The 19478-nt window shown below is 44.5% G+C and overlaps 1 protein-coding gene across 1 annotated transcript in view; it reads right to left on the bottom strand.

The window, feature by feature from the left end:
- Positions 1-19478, bottom strand: part of LOC124545587 (fatty acyl-CoA reductase wat-like) — a 172588-nt gene that overhangs the window by 19105 nt on the left and 134005 nt on the right. Inside the window, exon 7 of the mRNA XM_047124535.1 lies at positions 12191-12463. Within this exon, the coding sequence (XP_046980491.1) occupies positions 12191-12463 (273 nt within the window). The remainder of the gene's footprint in view (positions 1-12190; positions 12464-19478) is intronic.

The raw sequence follows: 19478 nt of genomic DNA, 5'->3' as shown, positions 1-19478 counted from the left end.
TCTTAGAGGAGAGCTATGCAAACAAAATATTAAAAAATATGACCGTAACCTACTGCAGAAATTGGTTAAGACTAAATTCTCGACAAATAATGTTGCAAAATTACAGGTTAGGGGTCTGTTTAATAGTGTAGGTTAACATTTGAATGAGGTGAGGCTGTGCCTACATCATAATTCAGGTATGGATTTTTGGGGACTACAGGAATCAGTTGGAGGTGAAAGCTGTCGCAACACTCTCTCACCATATTCTTCGCTGACACCTCCGTTGTCTTCACCGCTGGCAGGCCACTGAGCCTGCCTATTTTAAGTGTTCTCGCGCAGGGTTGCTTCGCCGTCTGGCAGTGGTGGCATGCACAAACGTTTGAGGCAATGCCTCGTCGACGCGGCAGCGGAGTCTTGTCACTTATTGACTCAAGGTGTGTGTAATTTTCAAGTCAGCCGCATCGTCAGCTGCGGTAAGTGGACCACTATGTCCTCAAATTACGTTACACAGCGGTATTCCTTCAGCACCATAACTGCAGGTGCTATGGTCACCAAAGACCAACAAGTCATTTAGAAAGCAAAGATGATATTGGTGTTTCGCCTAAGAGATAGTGAGTGACTAATGAATTATAAGGGGACTGACTGACATCAGTTGAGTCTTACGTTCCTATTTTAAAACACATATTACCACTGAAAATAGACTGTAATAATTAGAATGAACATCAATTAATACACACTGACGGGAAAAAATTGCAACACCAAGAAGGAGTTGTGCGTCATAAATGAAAGTTGGTAAGCGTGTTTCTACATCTGAAATTTCACGCCAGTGGATGCAAATCAGGTTTGCTTTAAGAAAACACTGTAACAGTCGTGAACGTAAATTTCCTTTGAGATTGGAAGTGGCGGGTCGATGTTAGTCAAGGAGTTGCAATTATCGACGCCTCAGTGAGTTTGAACGACATCGTGTAATAAGGCTACGAGAAGTTGGATGTTCCTTCAGCTATATTTCAGATAGACTTGTAGGAATGTAGCCACAATTATGATTATTGGCAGCAGTATTCACGAGAATGTATGATCGCAAGAATACTGGGCTCCAGACGTCCGCATGGCACTACCTAGAGGGATGACCATAGTGTTCAGCTTATGGCTCTGGCGCATTGTACTGCATCCGTAGCAGCAATCTTAGCAGCAGTTGGCACCACAGAGCCACAGATAACTGTTACAGATCGGTTACTTCAAGGATAACTCCGTGCCACACTCTCTGTAGCGTGCACTCCACTGACCACAGACGACCGCCGTTTGCGACTTCGATGATGTCAAGCGAGAGCTCAGTGGAGGGGAGGTCTGTTGGGTTTTCTGATGAAAGCTGGTTCTGCCTCGGTGCCGGTGATGGTCGTACGTTGGTTAAAAGGAGACCAGTTGTAGACCTGGAGCCAAACTCTCTGCGTGGTAGACGCAGTAGACCTACGTACACCTGGTCCTATTTCTGGGCTTCGATTTAGTACGACAGCAGAAGCACTCTTGCGATTATCCTACGCATCCTGACTGCAATTTTTTACGTCAGTCTGGGGATTCGACGTATTGTGCTTTCATTCGCGAACAGCCATTCCAGGTGGTGTTTTCGAATAGGGTCACACTCGCCCAATCGCAGTTACAACCCAAGATGCTCCACAGTGTGTCAACATGTTGCCTTGGCCTGCTTGAACACCAGATTTGTGCCCGTTTGAGCAGTATCTGACAGCATCGGGCGACAACTCAAGCGTCATCCAAAAACTGCATTAACTGTCCCTATATTGACCGACAAAGTGCTACAGGAATAGAACTTCTTCGGACAAACTGATATCCGACACCTATACAACACATTACATGCACGATTGCATGCTCGCGTGCAACATTTTGGCGGTCACATCAGTTACTATTGCACCGGCTTCTCACATTTGCAGTGGCTTATGTTGCACTTACATTAACCTGTGAACTTGCAAAGTTACACAATTAAATATGCTATCGAGACAAACGTGTTCCCGAAGCTCACTTCTGTACATTAACTACTTTTGGCATTGTGACTCTTTCCGTCAGTGTATAATTATCTTAATTGTAACTTCGATTATTTGAAACATCTGGATATTTATCATCACTGTGTATTAGCTACAGCCCCTACAGCGTAATGAAAGTGATCATCATCAACATCTTCACGGTCGGCCAGGCAGACCGTTCATTCAAACAATAATGATTTTTGTCTTGCCACTGAGTTGAGTTTGCTAACATGAGCGTGATCGTAATTGTCTTCCTCACGGTCGACCATGTAATCCGTTCACGTAAACAGTAATTCATCATCATCCTTTCATGACTTCCACGGGCGTCCAACATCTGCCAGAGCAGTCGATTTATAGAACTAACACTTTCCAACATGGCTAAAGTCTTTCTTCCGTAATAGGTGCCCCTACCAGTTGCGGTCGTTTTCTTCCATTTCCTCGTTTATATTAGATGCCTTTAAATTTTCTTTCACATTTTTATTTCGTCTCTAGGAATATATCCCTCCGTTTTTCTTATGAATTTAATTAATGGCTCTTCTTTCTTTTCAAAGCTCGATTCTCACAACCATACAACAGGGTGGCTCTAAGCACTATGGGCCTCAACATCTTAGGTCGTCAGTCCCCTAGACTTAGAACTACTTATACCTAACTAGCCTAAGGACATGACACCCATCCATGCCCGAGGCAGGATTCGAACCTGCGACCGTAGCAGCCGGGTGGTTCCGGACTGAAGCCCCTAGAACCGCTCGACCACAGCGGCCGGCTACAACAGGGTGGGCACTGATTATAAACCTTTCTGCTTCTTGATGTTCCGTGTGTGTGATTGTATCTTGAAAGAAATGTTGTTGGTTTATGGTTGTACCGCAGATTCCTTGCACTTAGGGTGCATATACGGGGTGTTGGGGGTATAAGCGCAGACATTTCTACTGATGACTTAAGGCAGTGCAGTGAACAACATTACATGAGTATTGCAGACTAAAAATTATAGCTATAACAAGTAGTATGCTTTTAACCTGTCTAGTACCTTCAGACACACATGGTACATGCTAACCATTAACGTTTATTTTCCCCTGGGCAGCAGGTCAGGTATTTAAGTGTGGCTGCGTGGACATAAAACGGATAGTCGGTCCATACTGAAAGGAGTAGTCCATTTCATGGCGCACTTACGACTTTCCAGAAAACACCAGGTAGTAAATTACATGATATGTTTGCGAGGAAACTGTTAGACGCAGAGAAAAAACAACTAAGACACCAAAAACCGGTAAGTATTATGGTTCCAGTTATCATAACATCTGCACCTATACCCCCAACATCCTGTATATACTACTGATCATGTATTAAATATTGTACATCACTACTCATAAGAGTACTTGTGATAAGAGTCTACATAAATGTGCTAGAGACGTATCGTTAATCGGAATACTTCAGTTTACAGGGCTTAATGTTTGAATAGTGGATACTAATTCTTGAAATGGAGAAAAGTTAACAGCTGAATTAATGAATTTGATTATCGTGGCAAGGCAGTTATCAGCTTGTAAATAATTTATAAAATGCGTGACACACAAATACTGACTTTATTTGTAAGTTTGATTTATAACGTTGGCTGCAGATCAGTTCTTCGACGAACGTGAAAGTCGTTCATTTTAGTGCTTTAACTGGGTTCAGGCTACCATGCCCGTCTCCAGATGGCTAATATTTCCAGTTACATAGACGTTTTGATCAAGTGCGTGGGATCTGCTCCTACACTGCACAAGAACATTTTAATATTTTGTGACAATTTGTAAGCTGTTTAACTAATAAAATACAATTATTTCACATTATATACATAAACAAATACAAATACTTCAGCATGTTTTTATTAATGATACAGCTTATAAGGTTGTACTAAATATTTAAATATACGTGTGCAGTGTAGGAGCAGACGACGTGTGTTGATTAAAGCATCTGTGTAACTGAAAATATTAACCGTTAGAAGATGGGCATGGTAGCTTTAAACCGATGAAAAGTATATGTGGCTGGTTTCGTCATTCAACTACTAGAGACAAGTTATCTTACACTGAATGCCCTCTTGGCGATAACTTGATAATACAGTGAACGACGCCTCAAAATAAATTGAGAGCACAGAATAAGTCAGGAAACTTATTATTAAATAGCAGACAACAGTAAATAACAACTTCACGAGCACTGTACCTACTCTAAATCAACAAATACACCAAAAGCTAAAACTGATTCTTGAATCCAAATTTACCATAGCTACAATAGCTATTTAAAGTGATCTAGAGAAGTCCTATATATTGTTAGAACAAGGAGGAACAAAAAGAGTTCGACACTGCAGAAACAAAAGATCAGAGACGAACACAAGCTTAGCAATGATTTAATAGCACTCCCAAGGGGGCTAATTTAACACAGAACACTCCAGTACGAGAGTGCATTTCAAGGTAAGATAAGATGCATTTGCAGTAGCACTGCTCCGAAGCCAACAGTGCACAGAACGCACTGAATGATACACCTGCTGGGTCAACACTAAAGAGAACCGCAGCCCATTCGCAGAACCGCTGTTCTCATCGAACACCACAGGGACGTCCCCCTTCCTGCCCCCTCGGTGTGCTGCCATGCAGCAACCCATACCACAGGTAGAATTCACTCGCATACGGCCTACATCTACATCTACATTTATACTCCGCTTGCCACCCAACGGTGTGTGGCGGAGGGCACTTTACGTGCCACTGTCATTACCTCCATTTCCTGTTCCAGTCGCGTATGGTTCACGAGAAGAACGACTGCCGGAAAGCCTCCGTGCGCGCTCGAATCTCTCTAATTTTACACTCGTGATCTCCTCGGGAGGTATAAGTAGGGGGAAGCAATATATTCGATACCTCATCCAGAAACGCACCCTCTGGAAACCTGGACAGCAAGCTACACCGCGATGCAGAGCGCCTCTCTTGCAGAGTCTGCCACTTGAGTTTGCTAAACATATCCGTAACGCTATCACGCTTACCAAATAACCCTGTGACGAAACGCGCCGCTCTTCTTTGGATCTTCTCTATCTCCTCTGTCAACCCGACCTGGTACGGATACCACACTGATGTGCAATACTCCAGTGTAGGTCGAACGAGTGTTTTGTAAGCCACCTCCTTTGTCGATGGACTACATTTCCTAAGGACTCTCCCAATGAATCTCAACCTGACACCAGCCTTACCAGCAATTTTATATGATCATTCCACTTCAAATCGTTCCGCACGCATACTCCCAGATATTTTACAGAAATAACTGCTACCAGTGTTTGTACCGCTATAATATAATCATACAATAAAGGATCCTTCTTTCTATGTATTCGCAATACATTACATTTGTCTATGTTAAGAGTCAGTTGACACTCCCTGCACCAAGTGCCTATCCGCTGCAGATCTTCCTGCATTTCGCTGCAATTTTCTAATGCTGCAACCTCTCTGTATACTACAGCATCATCCGCGAAAAGCGGCATGGAACTTCCGACACTATCTACTAGGTCATTTATATATATTGTGAAAAGCAATGGTCCCATAACACTCCCCTGTGGCACGCCAGAGGTTACTTTAACGTCTATAGACGTCTCTCCATTGAGAATAACATGCTGTGTTCTGTTTGCTAAAAACTCTTCAATCCAGCCACAGAGCTGGTCTGATATTTCGCAGGCTCTTACTTTGTTTATCAGGCGACAAAGCGGAACTGTATCGAACGCCTTCCGGAAGTCAAGGAAAATAGCATCTACCTGGGAGCCTGTATCTAATATTTTCTGGGTCTCATGAACAAATAAAGCGAGTTGGGTCTCATACGATCGCTGTTTCCGGAGTCCATGTTGATTCCTACAGAGTAGATTCTGTGTTTCCAGAAATGACATGATACGCGAGCAAAAAACCTGTCGAGTTTTCTTAGGAACTATGGCGCCTGGCTCCATCTGCTTGATTTTTCAGGGACGTCGACGTGTCGATAACAAGCTGCTCGTAGCTCAGGTCCGGCATTGCACCAGATTTCGACAGAACTATCAGCTCTGTCCTTGCTGTGGAACTTTCCCTGCACGCTCTCTTCCTCGCTGTCGTCCCACAGACAGTCCAGCCCCCTCCAGCGGCTCTACCGCCACACAGCAGACTGCGCAGTGGGCGCTACTCACGGGATGCACGGCACTGCATGAGCCTCTGCTGTCCCTTGTTGCCACTGAAACTAAGTCGACTGCGTGTCGCCGCTCACTGCCCGACTATCATCGCTGATCAATCCAAGCCGTGCCCGACACATTTACTGGTCAGCCTCCAGTCCCTCCCACTGCAGCGTTCTCTGCAGGCCTCTGCATTCTAGCCGGGCCCTCTGGACGACCACGTATCACTCGAACGATTCACAAAGCGGGCGGCAATTTGAACGTGCTGTAATTCTGAGCACATAATTAATATTGTAAATTAGAATAATACGTGACCTAATTTAGGAAAAGTGTTCATGCTGATTCTTTTGGTAGACTTTAGGAATTTAGGATGAAGAGCAACAGCTGTTATGATGGCTCATAATAAATTTATATAAACTAATTGAGCCGTGGCTGGCTCGTGTTATGCCTTGCATTAAACCTTGGTTGCTATTCCCTGATTAGTCTCCCGTGGTTACCGCGAATATGCTGTTATCCTCGCTCTCCGCGAGTCGCAGCAGCAGCGTGTATCGATATTCGCACCGTGGTGCTATCTTTGACCTCGCGTTTATATTTCCGGCTGTGCCGTGTGCTGGTTGTTGGTCGGTTGGCGTGCAGCAGCGAGGAAGTCTCGGTGGCGCGTGTCTGTGCGAGGCCGCTGACAGCGTCAACGCGCGGTTGGAGTGTGAGGGGCTGTTCCCATTGCTACGAGGTCTGTCGCGCACCGATCGCGGACACGAAAGTTGAGTCTTTACTTAATCTACCAGCCAGCCCCAACTGTTCACATTGTGTCGTTTGAATTTCGTTGTGGACTGTTGTGACATTCCCGCGAGCAACAACGTGTGTTTTCAAGTTGGCGAAAGTCTAGTCGACTTCCTGTGGAGTTTAACTTAACTTGGTTATTTTTTAATTGAAGTGCACCAGCGTAATGTTCTGCCTTGTGACGACTAACGTTCCGGTTACCTGTCCTGGCCGTTGACGTAAATTCAGGCAGTGAATTTTCCTCGTCGTGTTGTGGCTGTCCAGCACGGATTGTAGTTTGACAGCTGAGTGTGTAATTTGTCGTGGTCGCCGATACCTTCTGAGTTGTTCCATTGAACTCCCTTTTGTGTGCTGGTGGGGTGGAGCGGAAGTTATCCTGTCGCTCGGTCCGTCGACTGTCTGTCGGTTGGGTTGCCGTCGGATTGAGAATTGTTGGGCCGACTGTCTGTCTCAGCTAAGCGAGCGTCGGTGTTTGAATTCCAGGACGACCCTTGGAAACTTCTGAGCGCCGTCTGATGTGCTGCATTTTCTTATTTGTCCTTGTTGTTTGTTTATGTATGGCTTCTAGCCGGTTTTAAATTAAATTTGTTTTGCCCTTGAGGCGTGAGATTGAATGGCGCATTTAGCCGGGAATTAAGTTCCAAAATTAATGTTTGGCTTGCTCTGTTTTTAATGTTTTCTGTACCCTTGTAATATTTGTCAACCGGATAAAGTAGTTTGTTCGAGTGCAACTGGCAGCCACTCATTTTGGCCCCTTTCCACAAATTAAAGTATCTCTCCTGTCCTGCGGGTATGGCAGGGGGTCTCACTAATTAACAACAATGGTTGAGGTATAATCAAAGGTAGAAACGTCTGTTTTACAGTACTATTTGAATGCTGGAAATGGAATGAACGTAGAATACACTTGTTAGTGGTACTAGACATAAATTACTGCAGTAAAATATGATGTTTCTAATTTTCTTCAGCTATAAACTATGACATGTAACGCTATTATTGTGGTGTGTGTGTATGTGTGGGGTAGGGGTTGATGTGTGATTGACATTGATGTAGATAGTCAGACATGTCTTAAACACAGTAGCATACCAAGAACTGTGACGCCCGTAAGAGCTGACACACTTTATTCTTAGTAACAATGCTGGACTTTGATATTTTGCCTCACGTATTGGCTCATTGTAGCTGCACGTTAACTGAGCATGTGTGTCTTGTTCCGCAACGTGCCTGCGACTAATTGGTCGTCTCTAACAGACACGCCAATAGGAACAAAGTGTGACGTTAAGCATCCATGACAGTGATGACCAGAGTTGTGTCAGTCGCTGAGAAAGTCAACTGTTCAATCAAAGGTGGGCTGAACATGGTTGTACTGGACTAATGACTGACTTATTGTCTGTAATACTAGCAGTTTCGAATAGCGGTTACTTTCAATGGCGAAATCTTCAACAAGGAAGTTCTGGGATCAAAAGTACTACCTTTTCTTCTATTTCTGGCCAATGAGAGTCATTTCTATGTAACTTGAGTGATATGTTCTTCTTCGTCTCTAAAGACCGGTTCCAGCTGACTTACCCTAAATCACCAAGTCACACTTGAGATCGTTATATCATCGTCAGGAAAATACGAGGCGTGTAAAACAAGAAATGCAACACTTTTTTCTTGACCAATTTCGGCTGCAAAAATACTGAATTTGGTGTCGGACATCGAAGCATATTCCAGCTTCAGCCCCCATGGCTTCATAAAGTTCCGATAGGTGCTATACAGGGTGAGTCACCTAACGTTACCGCTGGATATATTTCGTAAACTACATCAGATACTGACGAACCGATTCCACAGACCGAACGTGAGGAGAGGGGCTAGTGTAATTGTTTAATACAAACCATACAAAAATGCACGGAACTATGTTTTTTAACACAAACCTACGTTTTTTTAAATGGAACCACGTTAGTTTTGTTAGTACATCTGAACATATAAACAAATTGGTAATTAGTGCCGTTTGTTGCATTGTAAAATGTTAATTACATCCGGAGATATTGTAACCTAAAGTTGACGCTTGAAACCTCCGACGTTCAGTTGCGTTTTGTAACAAACACGGGCCACGGTCGGCGAGCAGCATCTGCAGGGACATGTTTACGATGACGACCGTGTTTACGAGTGTGGCTGTAGTGCACTGTTGTGGTTTGTTCTAGCTGTCGCAGTGTCCGCATGTAGCGCTTGCTGCTATCGTTATTCTGCATTCGTCTCCGCACGCAGACCAACTGTAGTACACCGCGTTACCAGACGTCTGTGATAGTGTAGTGTTGTAGGAACTGTGACCGTGGTGTATTCGAACTCTGAAAAGGCGGAGATGATACTCATCTATGGCGAGTGTTGACAAAATGCAGCTGAAGCCTGCAGGGTGTATGCAGAACGGTACCCGGACAGAGAGCATCCAACGTGCCGCAAATTGCAAAACATCTACCGCCAACTGTATGCAACAGGTATGGTCGTAGCACGCAAACGGGTCCGTAACAGGCCCGTCACAGGAGAAGCGGGTGCAGTTGGTGTGTTAGCTGCTGTTGCCATGAACCCACACATGATTACACGGGACATTGCGAGAGCCGGTGGACTGAGCCAAAGTAGTGTCATGCGCATACTGCATCGTCACCGCTTTCACCGGTTTCATGTGTCGCTACATCAGCAATTACATGGTGATGACTAATCATCGAGTGCAATTCTGTCAATGGGCATTAACAGAGAATGCGTTGCAGTTCTACCTGTTTACCGATGAAGCAGGTTTCACAAACCACGGGGCAGTGAATCTACGAAACATGCATTACTGGTCCGTGGACAATCCTCGGTGGCTCAGACAGGTAGAGCGACAGCGACCGTGGACTGTAAATGTATGGTGCGGAATCATTGGCGACCACCTCATTGGTCCTCACTTCATTGCAGGGGCCCAAACAGCTGCAACGTACATCGCGTTTCTACAGAATGATCTGTCAACGTTGCTCGAAAATGTCCCACTGGAAACGCGTTGACGTATGTGGTATCAGCATGATGGTGCACCAGCACATTCCGCAATTAACACTAGGCTGACCCTTGACAGGATGTTCGACGGGCGTTTCATAGGACGTGGAGGACGCATAACTCGGCCAGCCCGTTCTCCTGATCTTACACCTCTGGGCTTCTTTCTGTGGGGTACGTTAAAGGAGAATGTGTACCGTGATGTGCCTACAACTCCAGAGGATATGAAACAACGTATTGTGGCAGCCTGCGGCAACATTACACCAGATGTACTGCGGCGTGTACGACATTTATTACGCCAGAGATTGCAATTGTGTGCAGCAAATGATGGCCACCACATTGAACATCTATTGGCCTGACATGTCGGGACACACTCTATTCCACTCCGTAATTGAAAACGTGTGTACGTGTACCTCACCCCCTCATGGTAATGTACACGTGCGTCAGTGAAAAAGACCAATAAAAAGGTGTTAGCATGTGGACGTAATGTGCTGTTCCTGTCTCTTCTGTACCTAAGGTCCATCACCGTTCCCTTTGGATCCGTACGTAATTCCGTGCTCTCCTATACACACGATCGAACAGCGGAGGAGTTGTACTCAAGCGTGAACTTTAGGTTACAATATCTCCGGATGTAATAAACATTTTACAATGCAACAAACGGCACTGATTACGTATTTGTTTATATGTTCAGATGTGCTAACAAAACTAACGGGGTTTCATTTAAAAAAACGTAGGTTTGTGTTAAAAAACATACTTCTGTGCAATTTTTTATGGTTTGTATTAACCAATTACACTAGCCCCTCTCCTCATGTTCGGTCTGCGGAATCGATTCGTCAGTATTTGATGTGGTTTACGAAGTATATCCAGCGGTAATTTTAGGTGACTCACCCTGTATATTGTTTTGAAAATGTCGCTTGGCACGGAGGTGCGTTCCGAGCACAGAGCTGTCACTGAGTTTCCTTCGGCGGAAAACCAGAGCATCGCACACATCCACAGGCGCTTGCAGAATGTCTACGGAGACGTGGCAGTCCACAGAAGCAGAACTCTCAGGTCTCCCGCGTAACGGCCGGCCGCACGCAGCTGTGGCTCCTGCAGCGTTGAAACGTGCAGACATCCTGATCCGAGATGATCGACGGATCACCACAAAGCACTTCACTGTTCTATGACAATGCAAGGCCTCGCACAAGTCTGCATACCGGAGACGAGCTCACGTAACTTCATTGGGCTGTTCTTTCTCATCCCCACCAGGATCCCGCACCCTCCGACTTCTACCTGTTCGCCCCATCGAAGGATGTACTCCGCGGGAAGCAGCACGTTTGATATAGCAAGACCTTGGTTCCGATGTCGCCCATTAGAGTGGTACCCTGCGGGCATACAAGCCGTCCCAGTAATATGGCGCAAGACCTTCGCATTGAACGAACTTCATGTTGAAATATAGTTAGTTCTAACCAAAAGACTGGTGAATAATATGGTGTACTGGAATCCTGAGTAAAACCAATCCGCTTTCAGAAAAAAAGTATTGATACCCTTCACGTTTCTGGATGCAAAGTATTGTTGTACAAATCAACGTTACTGCAACCATTCCATGTGGCTGAAACGTTGATGGCATTGCTGTTTGCAACTAACGTTAACGTAGTCACATATCTGCGAACGTTTTATGGAAGATGATGATAATCGTGGGGGCCTACGCTCAAAGTATTTCATCAGTTGGTGATGTGACATTCAATCCATGACGAATATAGCTACAGCATGAGTATGGACAGGATCAATTCGAAATGATATTCTCCACTATAACTCGATGACACAGCAGGTTCCGCAGAAACGTTTGTCAGTATGTTTTGTACAAGCTTTCGTTTTCAGACTGTGCTCCATTTTCCTATTAGATTTGATTTATTTTGATGTCTCCTACGGGGGTAAAATTTTCTCAAATTGTAGTGTAGATTAGTTGTAATTTGTGATGAATCTCTTGGGCTTCATTGGCTATTACTCGTGTTCCTACAGCGTTCAAGCAGTTGAAATGTCCAGTACCGATAAACAAATTTTCTTCTTCCTGTGAAAGAGGACTAGCACCATGAGGTAAACAAGTTGGGGTTAGGTCAGAGAATTTACCGCACTCTTGGAGAACACGTTTATATTATATACTCAGAAATTTTGATCATGTAACATAGATACGTTAATAATAATTCACAAAATTTTGGACAATCAATTCAACAGCAAAGCTTGTGCAACAAAAAATTTCGACTGTCAGTACAGAATTGTCAGGGTTACTTACATTGGCTTCATTCCCTTGAGATACAGAAACGAATCTACGATCATAGCTGGAATTAGGTGGAGGACGACAGCGGCGATAACGTACAAGTATTTCTCCTTGAGCAGTACGACGTAAGCGACCCATAAGTTTCGTATGCTGGGATAATCGGTGCCTTTCTGTACGTAGCGGCATAAAAGATCCCAGGATATGGGATGGCGTGGCGTCGACACGTAGTTGTAGATGACTGGTTCAGCTGTTGCCCGCTGTGTCGGAGTTTGACTGCTGTGTCTGCACCTGCAATAGTAACACCATCAGTGAGTAGAGAGACTGAGATCTCAGTAGGTCGCTGCCACGTGCACGAGAAGATTCAGTGGTGTGTCAAAAGTCACGACACCTGGTGGTGTACTGTAGAATTTAGTTGGTCCAGAGAAGTTTTTATGCAGAAATACTGATACTATGAAGGCGTGCTGAAAAGTAAGGGCTCGTAATTTTTATGTGAAAATTCTTAAAGCTCTCAAAACAAAACTAGCTTTTTAACAGTCTCGTCTGTATTCTTCATGTCTACATATTTATTTCACGACACAGTCACGTTGGCGACGAACACGTTTTTCCCAGAGACCAGTTTGTTGATTCCGTCACTAGTAGAATATTTGACTTTACTGACGGGATCGTAACCTTACCTCCCCTTACACCGCTTTATCACTATAAAAGTGAAGTCCTCAGAGGGGTTCTTTAAGTTTTGGAAACAGGTGAAAATCTGGTTGGATCAGATGAAGAGTATATAGAGGATAGGTCCAGGTCCGAACTTTATGGAGGATGATCGATGACGAGGAGTCCAAGGCGTCGGATTGTTGCAGATGTCAGAACGCTCGTATGTGGTCTTGAATTGTCATGATAAATGAGAGAGTCCTCCATGTGAGGGAAAATTATTCGAATTTGTGCTTTAGGTTGTCTGAGAGTCTACAGTACGTTGTTTGTCACGCAGCAACGTAGTTATGGTGCACACTGCCCTCTAGCGGCAGAGCGTTGCAAAATGCGTCGGTGAAGCGGGCAAGTCGACAGAGTAATATGCATGACACGTATTACCTCACCCGATATTGAGAACAGAATAAGAATTCGGTGGCACTGCCTTCCAGCACGCTCTCGTACATTCAGAGCAGAGGCGTTGTTGAACACAGTGCCACATGCCATCAAAAAGTACAGGAAAGCTGTTAACCCACTTCTTATTTTTGTTTACGCATTTTTCTTTTGTATTGTACTTGGGACTTCATTTCTGCTCCTTGCCAATGAATAGGCCAGATCACCCGTTTTTGTCCTAGGAAAATGGGTACCAGCAAGAGGGATTCACTTGAGTGCCTGTCGTATGTTCGCATTCAGATAATAACGCATCAAAGCTGAGCTCATAGTATATGTGTACTAGCCTGTCGAGCACGACATACTATCAAACTTTCGACTGTCGTTCTATGCACCAGCTTGCGAGAAAAACTACAGTCGTGAAAGTGCTATGTAGGATCATTCTTCGCCTTTTGCCCTGTACAATCGCGCACGTCACAGTATTCGATGGTCATTTATTAATACCAGTCCACGACTCTCGCTATCCACTCAAAACTTGCAAACAGTGCTCCAGCAGTGTACGTCACATACAGGATGGTCCGCCACTTACTAATACCACTCTTGGAGTTTCCCGCTACGTATCAAGCAGCAAGCAGTTGTTGCAATAGTGTACTTCTAGCACGAGGTGACGAAATGCTCCCACTACTTGCACCCTTACGAAATTCTAGAGTACGAGGGACACACAAAATTCATCACACCACTACCTTGGCAGCTTTTTCCCCCAGTGGACTCTTTAGTGCCCATGGGGCTGCACCAGTGGTCGAACTGCCGAAAGATTCTTGTTGTCTGAAGATCAGCACTATAACAGGGTCATTTTCAGTCAAGGATCTATGTTTATGCTCGCCAGCTTCACACACACTGCTCATTAGAAAACTAATGATGATCCTCACTCTTCCTTGGTGAAATGACAAATGCCACTCGGTAATTAATAAGAGACCTACGGCTCTACGGAGGTACAAGTTTTGGCCATCTGATGGGAACTTCACACCCTAAACAGCAAGAGCGATATTGCGCCGACTACTGAGGAGCACTTGGCTCACATTAATCTCAGACGAGATTCAGTTTTCCGTCACTACTGAGTGCTTACCGAGAGAGGAAGCTGGGACTTCATATCCCCTAATGGTCAAGTTTATCACTGTCCACACTCAGTCACGATTGGCTGTAGCACGAAACTCGGCACCTCGTCACGACGCTAAGTAGCATGTTCCTGCATCTCACTGGCCTTCCCTAGAAAATAGTCTTTCAAATTTTTATCTTAATACGGGAAACTGAACAACATCCTAACGCAAGGAAATTGTTTTAATACCCCTTCTTATACCTGGGAGGAGAAAGAAGTCCCCAGCAGCTATCACAGTGCTGCTCTCCCCAGCTATGTGGGAAAGACTTCGGGCCAGATAGACATCCACCACCTTGCATGGATCTTAGAATCCAGGTAGCTCCTTATTAGCTTAGAGTGTGGGTTCTTGAGTTACCACTCCTCCGTTGATAACCCAACTGTGTTGGAGATGGCAATGATTTCCTACTCTACAGTCAGTCCTACGATTCGTATCTAACGCTTTTCACGTCTTTCACCTGTAGGAATGTTTGTTAATGTGGAAAACGCCGAGTTACACCGCGGTTCTATATCGAAGTTAAAATACCCATAAAAATTTTTAAAAATGTTTCCCTCATTTCATGAAACTAAGCTTACAAATTTTGGATTGAGAAAAACAAATACTCGTGATAAAAATATTTGTTAGCTTTAGATCCTGTCACATACAATGTGTAGAAGTATTTTATGTTAACGGATTAAGAGAAAACGGTACATTTTATTTACATAAGCCAACAGGAGTGGCAGTGCGATTCTAGGCGCTACAGTCTGGAACCGAGCTACCGCTACGGTCGCAGGTTCGAATCCTGCCTCGGGCATGGATGTGTGTGATGTCCTTAGGTTAGTTAGGTTTAATTAGTTGTAAGTTCTAGGCGACTGATGATCTCAGAAGTTAAGTCGCCTAGTGCTCAGAGCCATTTGAACCATATGCCAACAACATTGAAAGTCCATTTGATTTCTTTTAATGATAGGCACCTGGCAGTTAGTTGGATCTGAAGGAAATTTTGTGGTCGCTTTTCGACGCCATTGTCTTTTGTCTTGCCTATTGTCAATTTGCGGAGCATCTCTGCATACATACCATCAGTGATCCACCAGCTTTGTGTCATTCGAACCACCCAGATGTAGATTGAGATTTTCAGTCTGCAGCGGAGAGTGCGCTGATATGAAGCTTCCTGGTAGATTAAAACTGTGTGCCGGGCCAAAACTCGAACTCGGGACCTTTGCCTTTGGCAGGCAGGTTCTCCACCATCTGAGCTACCGAAGCACGACTCACGCCCCATCCTCACAGCTTTACTTCTGCCAGTACCTCAAATAATAAAGTGCACTTATAGTAACCTAAGTGACATCATTTGATTTTGCAGAGGAAATGGACTGAAATCTTTATTTCCAGCAGTAAGGTCATCACTTGTTCTCCAACACAATCAGTACACATCTTTGAGATCGCAGCAACACCCAGTGCAGTCGCCACGACGTCCGCGCTCCAACTGAATTAGTTCAAATCGTCGCCACCCCCTGGCCCCGCCGGCCAGCGCGCGGATCGCTACCGACGGCTGTCACGTGAGGCGGCTGCTCACGCGGTGGGGGCCGGCCCGCGCTAGCCGCTGGACCAGCGATCGCTCGTACGATGTAAACATGTTTTCGCTGGACACGCTCGAACTTGATGAGGCTGACGTCACAACGGTCCGTTGTCCGTTCACCACGTGTATTCATCACCTCTGCACGTTTCCCGCCAAAATTGTTTGCCTGAGGGCGGAATCACACAAAGGCTGGCGCGCACTCGGTGGTCCACGTCACAGATCCCCGGCCCGCGGGCGCTGGCCCGTGCTAGCTGCTGGACCCTGTAAACATATTTTCGCTGGACATGCTGGAACCAGCCGATGTGTTCGAAATGAAGCCCGTCCCTAAGTTAACAGATCACGCGAGTTTCATTATTCAACCGACGTAGTTCTATTACCTAATCCAAATCCGTCTCGAAAACACAATCACGTAAGTGCGAACCATCGCTCGCCGCAACCTACGTCCCTTCGCAATTTAGCGTAACACAAAGTTCACATCACTTCTTAATTAAACTGATCAATTAATTAACCTCGCTGCTGTGGAAAGCGCCACGTCCACTAGGACTTGGAATGAATTTCCGCGAGTGCCACACCCACCTGGACTTCGAATCAAATAGTTAAAGTCTCTACCATGATCCTCAACCGACCGCCACATCCCCTTACCAATCCATGTTCATTCACTGAGCTGCAAGTACGTTTAGTAACGTACATTAACTTATATGACACTTTCTCTATACAAATAAGTGAACTTTGAATTTTGGCGGTCACTTTGTGTTTCGCTACCAACATAAGAAAATTGTGGCAAACAAAGCTCACCTCCACTAACCTGTCACCCGACCGCCACCTGCTCCTAGGAACCGGTGGTAAAAGGTCTCAGCCTGCACTAGACTGATCGAGAGAAGGAGGACTTTACTTTATTTGCCAGCACTTTATTTACCGATTAATTACATGTATCACAGAATACACTCTCTGACATGTCCCACAGCATACAGACCTGCAAACTACTCTTACATAAGTCATGTATAAAGCTCTACACACACGCTTGCTAATTGTAAACCGTCAAAAAAAGCCACTGCACAGCCTACAGACATGTGAAACACACCTACATAATTCAAAACATTTACGCCCATAGAACTGAACATCTCTTAATTTGTCTAAATAATAATCCATCTAAAATACCCTGCTCGCTAATCGTCAACTTTTCAAAATCATACATCACTCTTTATTTAAACAATTAGAGATAGACAGCACCACCACCCTCCGTCTTCGCCACTCAGTCCACGGTCCAACCGATTTAGTACTTAGAACCATCGACACAGCACACCCCCCTGACATCAGATCATTACCCTACTACAGTTATCCATAATGTCGGCAAACAGCGTATTGTCCACAAGGTCTAGCACTCAGTCCCTCCACCAGACTACTCTTTCATCCTTTCCTTGACGTAAACCAAGATCCTTTGCTTTAAAATTGCGCAAAAGCCACTCAGACTGCGCTGTGTTGCTCAGGGAAGTAAGGAAGGACTGCACTCCATTTATTTTGAGCCCTTTTATTTAGGCATGGAGTATATTTGTCACACACTCACAAAACACCCGCACTGATCTGCCTGTGGTCATGTGACACAGTCCAAAAACACCTGAACAACTCCTAATTCCACCACACAACAGCAAACTGCTCTTAAATAATGCAGTACACAATGTACGCAGATGAACTCTGTATTCTTAAACTCTCCAAATAAAGCACAGCACAGTCCACAGACCTGCTCGCAAAATAGTGCAACAGACGCACCCAAACACCAGTCCAGAGCCTCCAACGAAGTTCAGCTTCCGCGCGATCGTGACAGCCGAACAGTAAGGGTTCTCTTCTCTGACACATGTGAAAACTGCATTGTTCTTCTCTTGTATACCGCCGGCGTCTCAGGTCTGGACTTGCCTTCACGTCTATTGTCAGCATAGCCCATAGCTCGTTGACACACACGATTAACGCCGCCGCGAAAACAGTTACTACTCGCCTGCTCACTAAAAAAACAGCCAAGTCAACCTCTTGGAAATTGTGTAGTCTACCACAAATAGGTAACGCTCCCTTTCCACATGGCTCATCTTCTGTGTGCATGGAAATTCACCACATACCATAACCTCTTTACCAACATAACACCTCGTCCCAATCCCCCTAACGTTTCAGCCTTCATGCTCTCAACATATGCAGATGACCCCTCCCATATCCCACCACACAGGCAATCAAGAATTCTTATTTTCTCTTATCTAATTTAGCCGCTGAATTAGTGATCACTCTCGGATCGAAGTACTATCCAGCTTTTTCTTTTCTTTCTGGGGCTCTATGTTGTTATTTTACAGAGATCGCTAAATTGCACCCACAGTCCCCTCAATCTATACCTCCCTCACGATACGACACACACAGTCATGATGTCTTCTCATCCCATAACATGAGCAATATTAACTTTACAATGCAATATGTACAAAGGCAACACATTGTAACTTGCGTTAGCTTTACAGTACAATATATACACATTTGACAGAACAAATTGCACTTATCGTGTATATCTCTACAGATTCCGAAAAAATTACCCTATTCCTACACTGTTTATATGTCCCAATGCTCTCCATTCCTAGGGAAGCACCGTCAACCTGCTCTTTCTCTCTACAGACTCGATACTCAGCGCTAAAATCTCCTTCTACATCAGCGCACTGAACACACTTTCAGAACTGTTGCACAAAATTGGGGATCACTTCCCCTCAGCACAAATGCGTTACTGTCTCTCTTTCCTTGTGTGTTCGCTTTTCTACTAACATCCCCAGACTCATAGACTACAAGAACACACGTACTTTCTCCATAATATTACATCATTTTAGCTGTACTTCTCAATATCAGCCACTAGGCTACACCCTATCGAACGCTTGTTCATCAAAATTCCCAAGATATACACTTCAAATTAATTCTCTACAAACCCTGAACTTTATCCGTGTGTAGCATGGTGTAAACCACTCACTAACTATAAACAAACATACGAAAGATGATATTTCCACTCTCGAATACTGTAGTCAGTCATGTGACATATTCCAGATCTTCGCTATAATTTACAGGTCAACAAAGGTCCTTCCCAGGTCTAGAGAACAGACAAGCGTGTATCCAACACACCACAATCGATCTTCACTCAACTAAATAAAGGCAGCAAATGTGCAGAAGGAGTCAACTGAACAATCTACATCCTCATTGAATAACACTCCAACCCAAATCGATCATCTTCCCAAATTCTGACTTGATCACCAAAGCAGCCCAACACATACTAACTATTACTTCGTTATTCGGTCGTCTAGAGGAATGCAAAGTTAAATCTTACAGATAGCTACACTCTAACAGGTCTCTGCATTCGGACAGCTGCTCAAATTATTTATTATCATTTATTAACATTTATTATCATTTATGGTCATTTATTATTATTATTATTTATTATTTATATCATGCGCATGTGTTCACCACGAGGTCCGGAGTCGAACTGGGTTAGTACATATCGCCACCAGCAGAAGGTGTC

This window comes from Schistocerca americana, chromosome 8, assembly GCF_021461395.2.
Source record: "Schistocerca americana isolate TAMUIC-IGC-003095 chromosome 8, iqSchAmer2.1, whole genome shotgun sequence".
Classification (NCBI taxonomy): Eukaryota; Metazoa; Arthropoda; class Insecta; order Orthoptera; family Acrididae; genus Schistocerca; species Schistocerca americana.
Note: the sequence above shows the minus strand (reverse complement) of the source record. Positions and strands in the feature narration are given on the sequence as shown.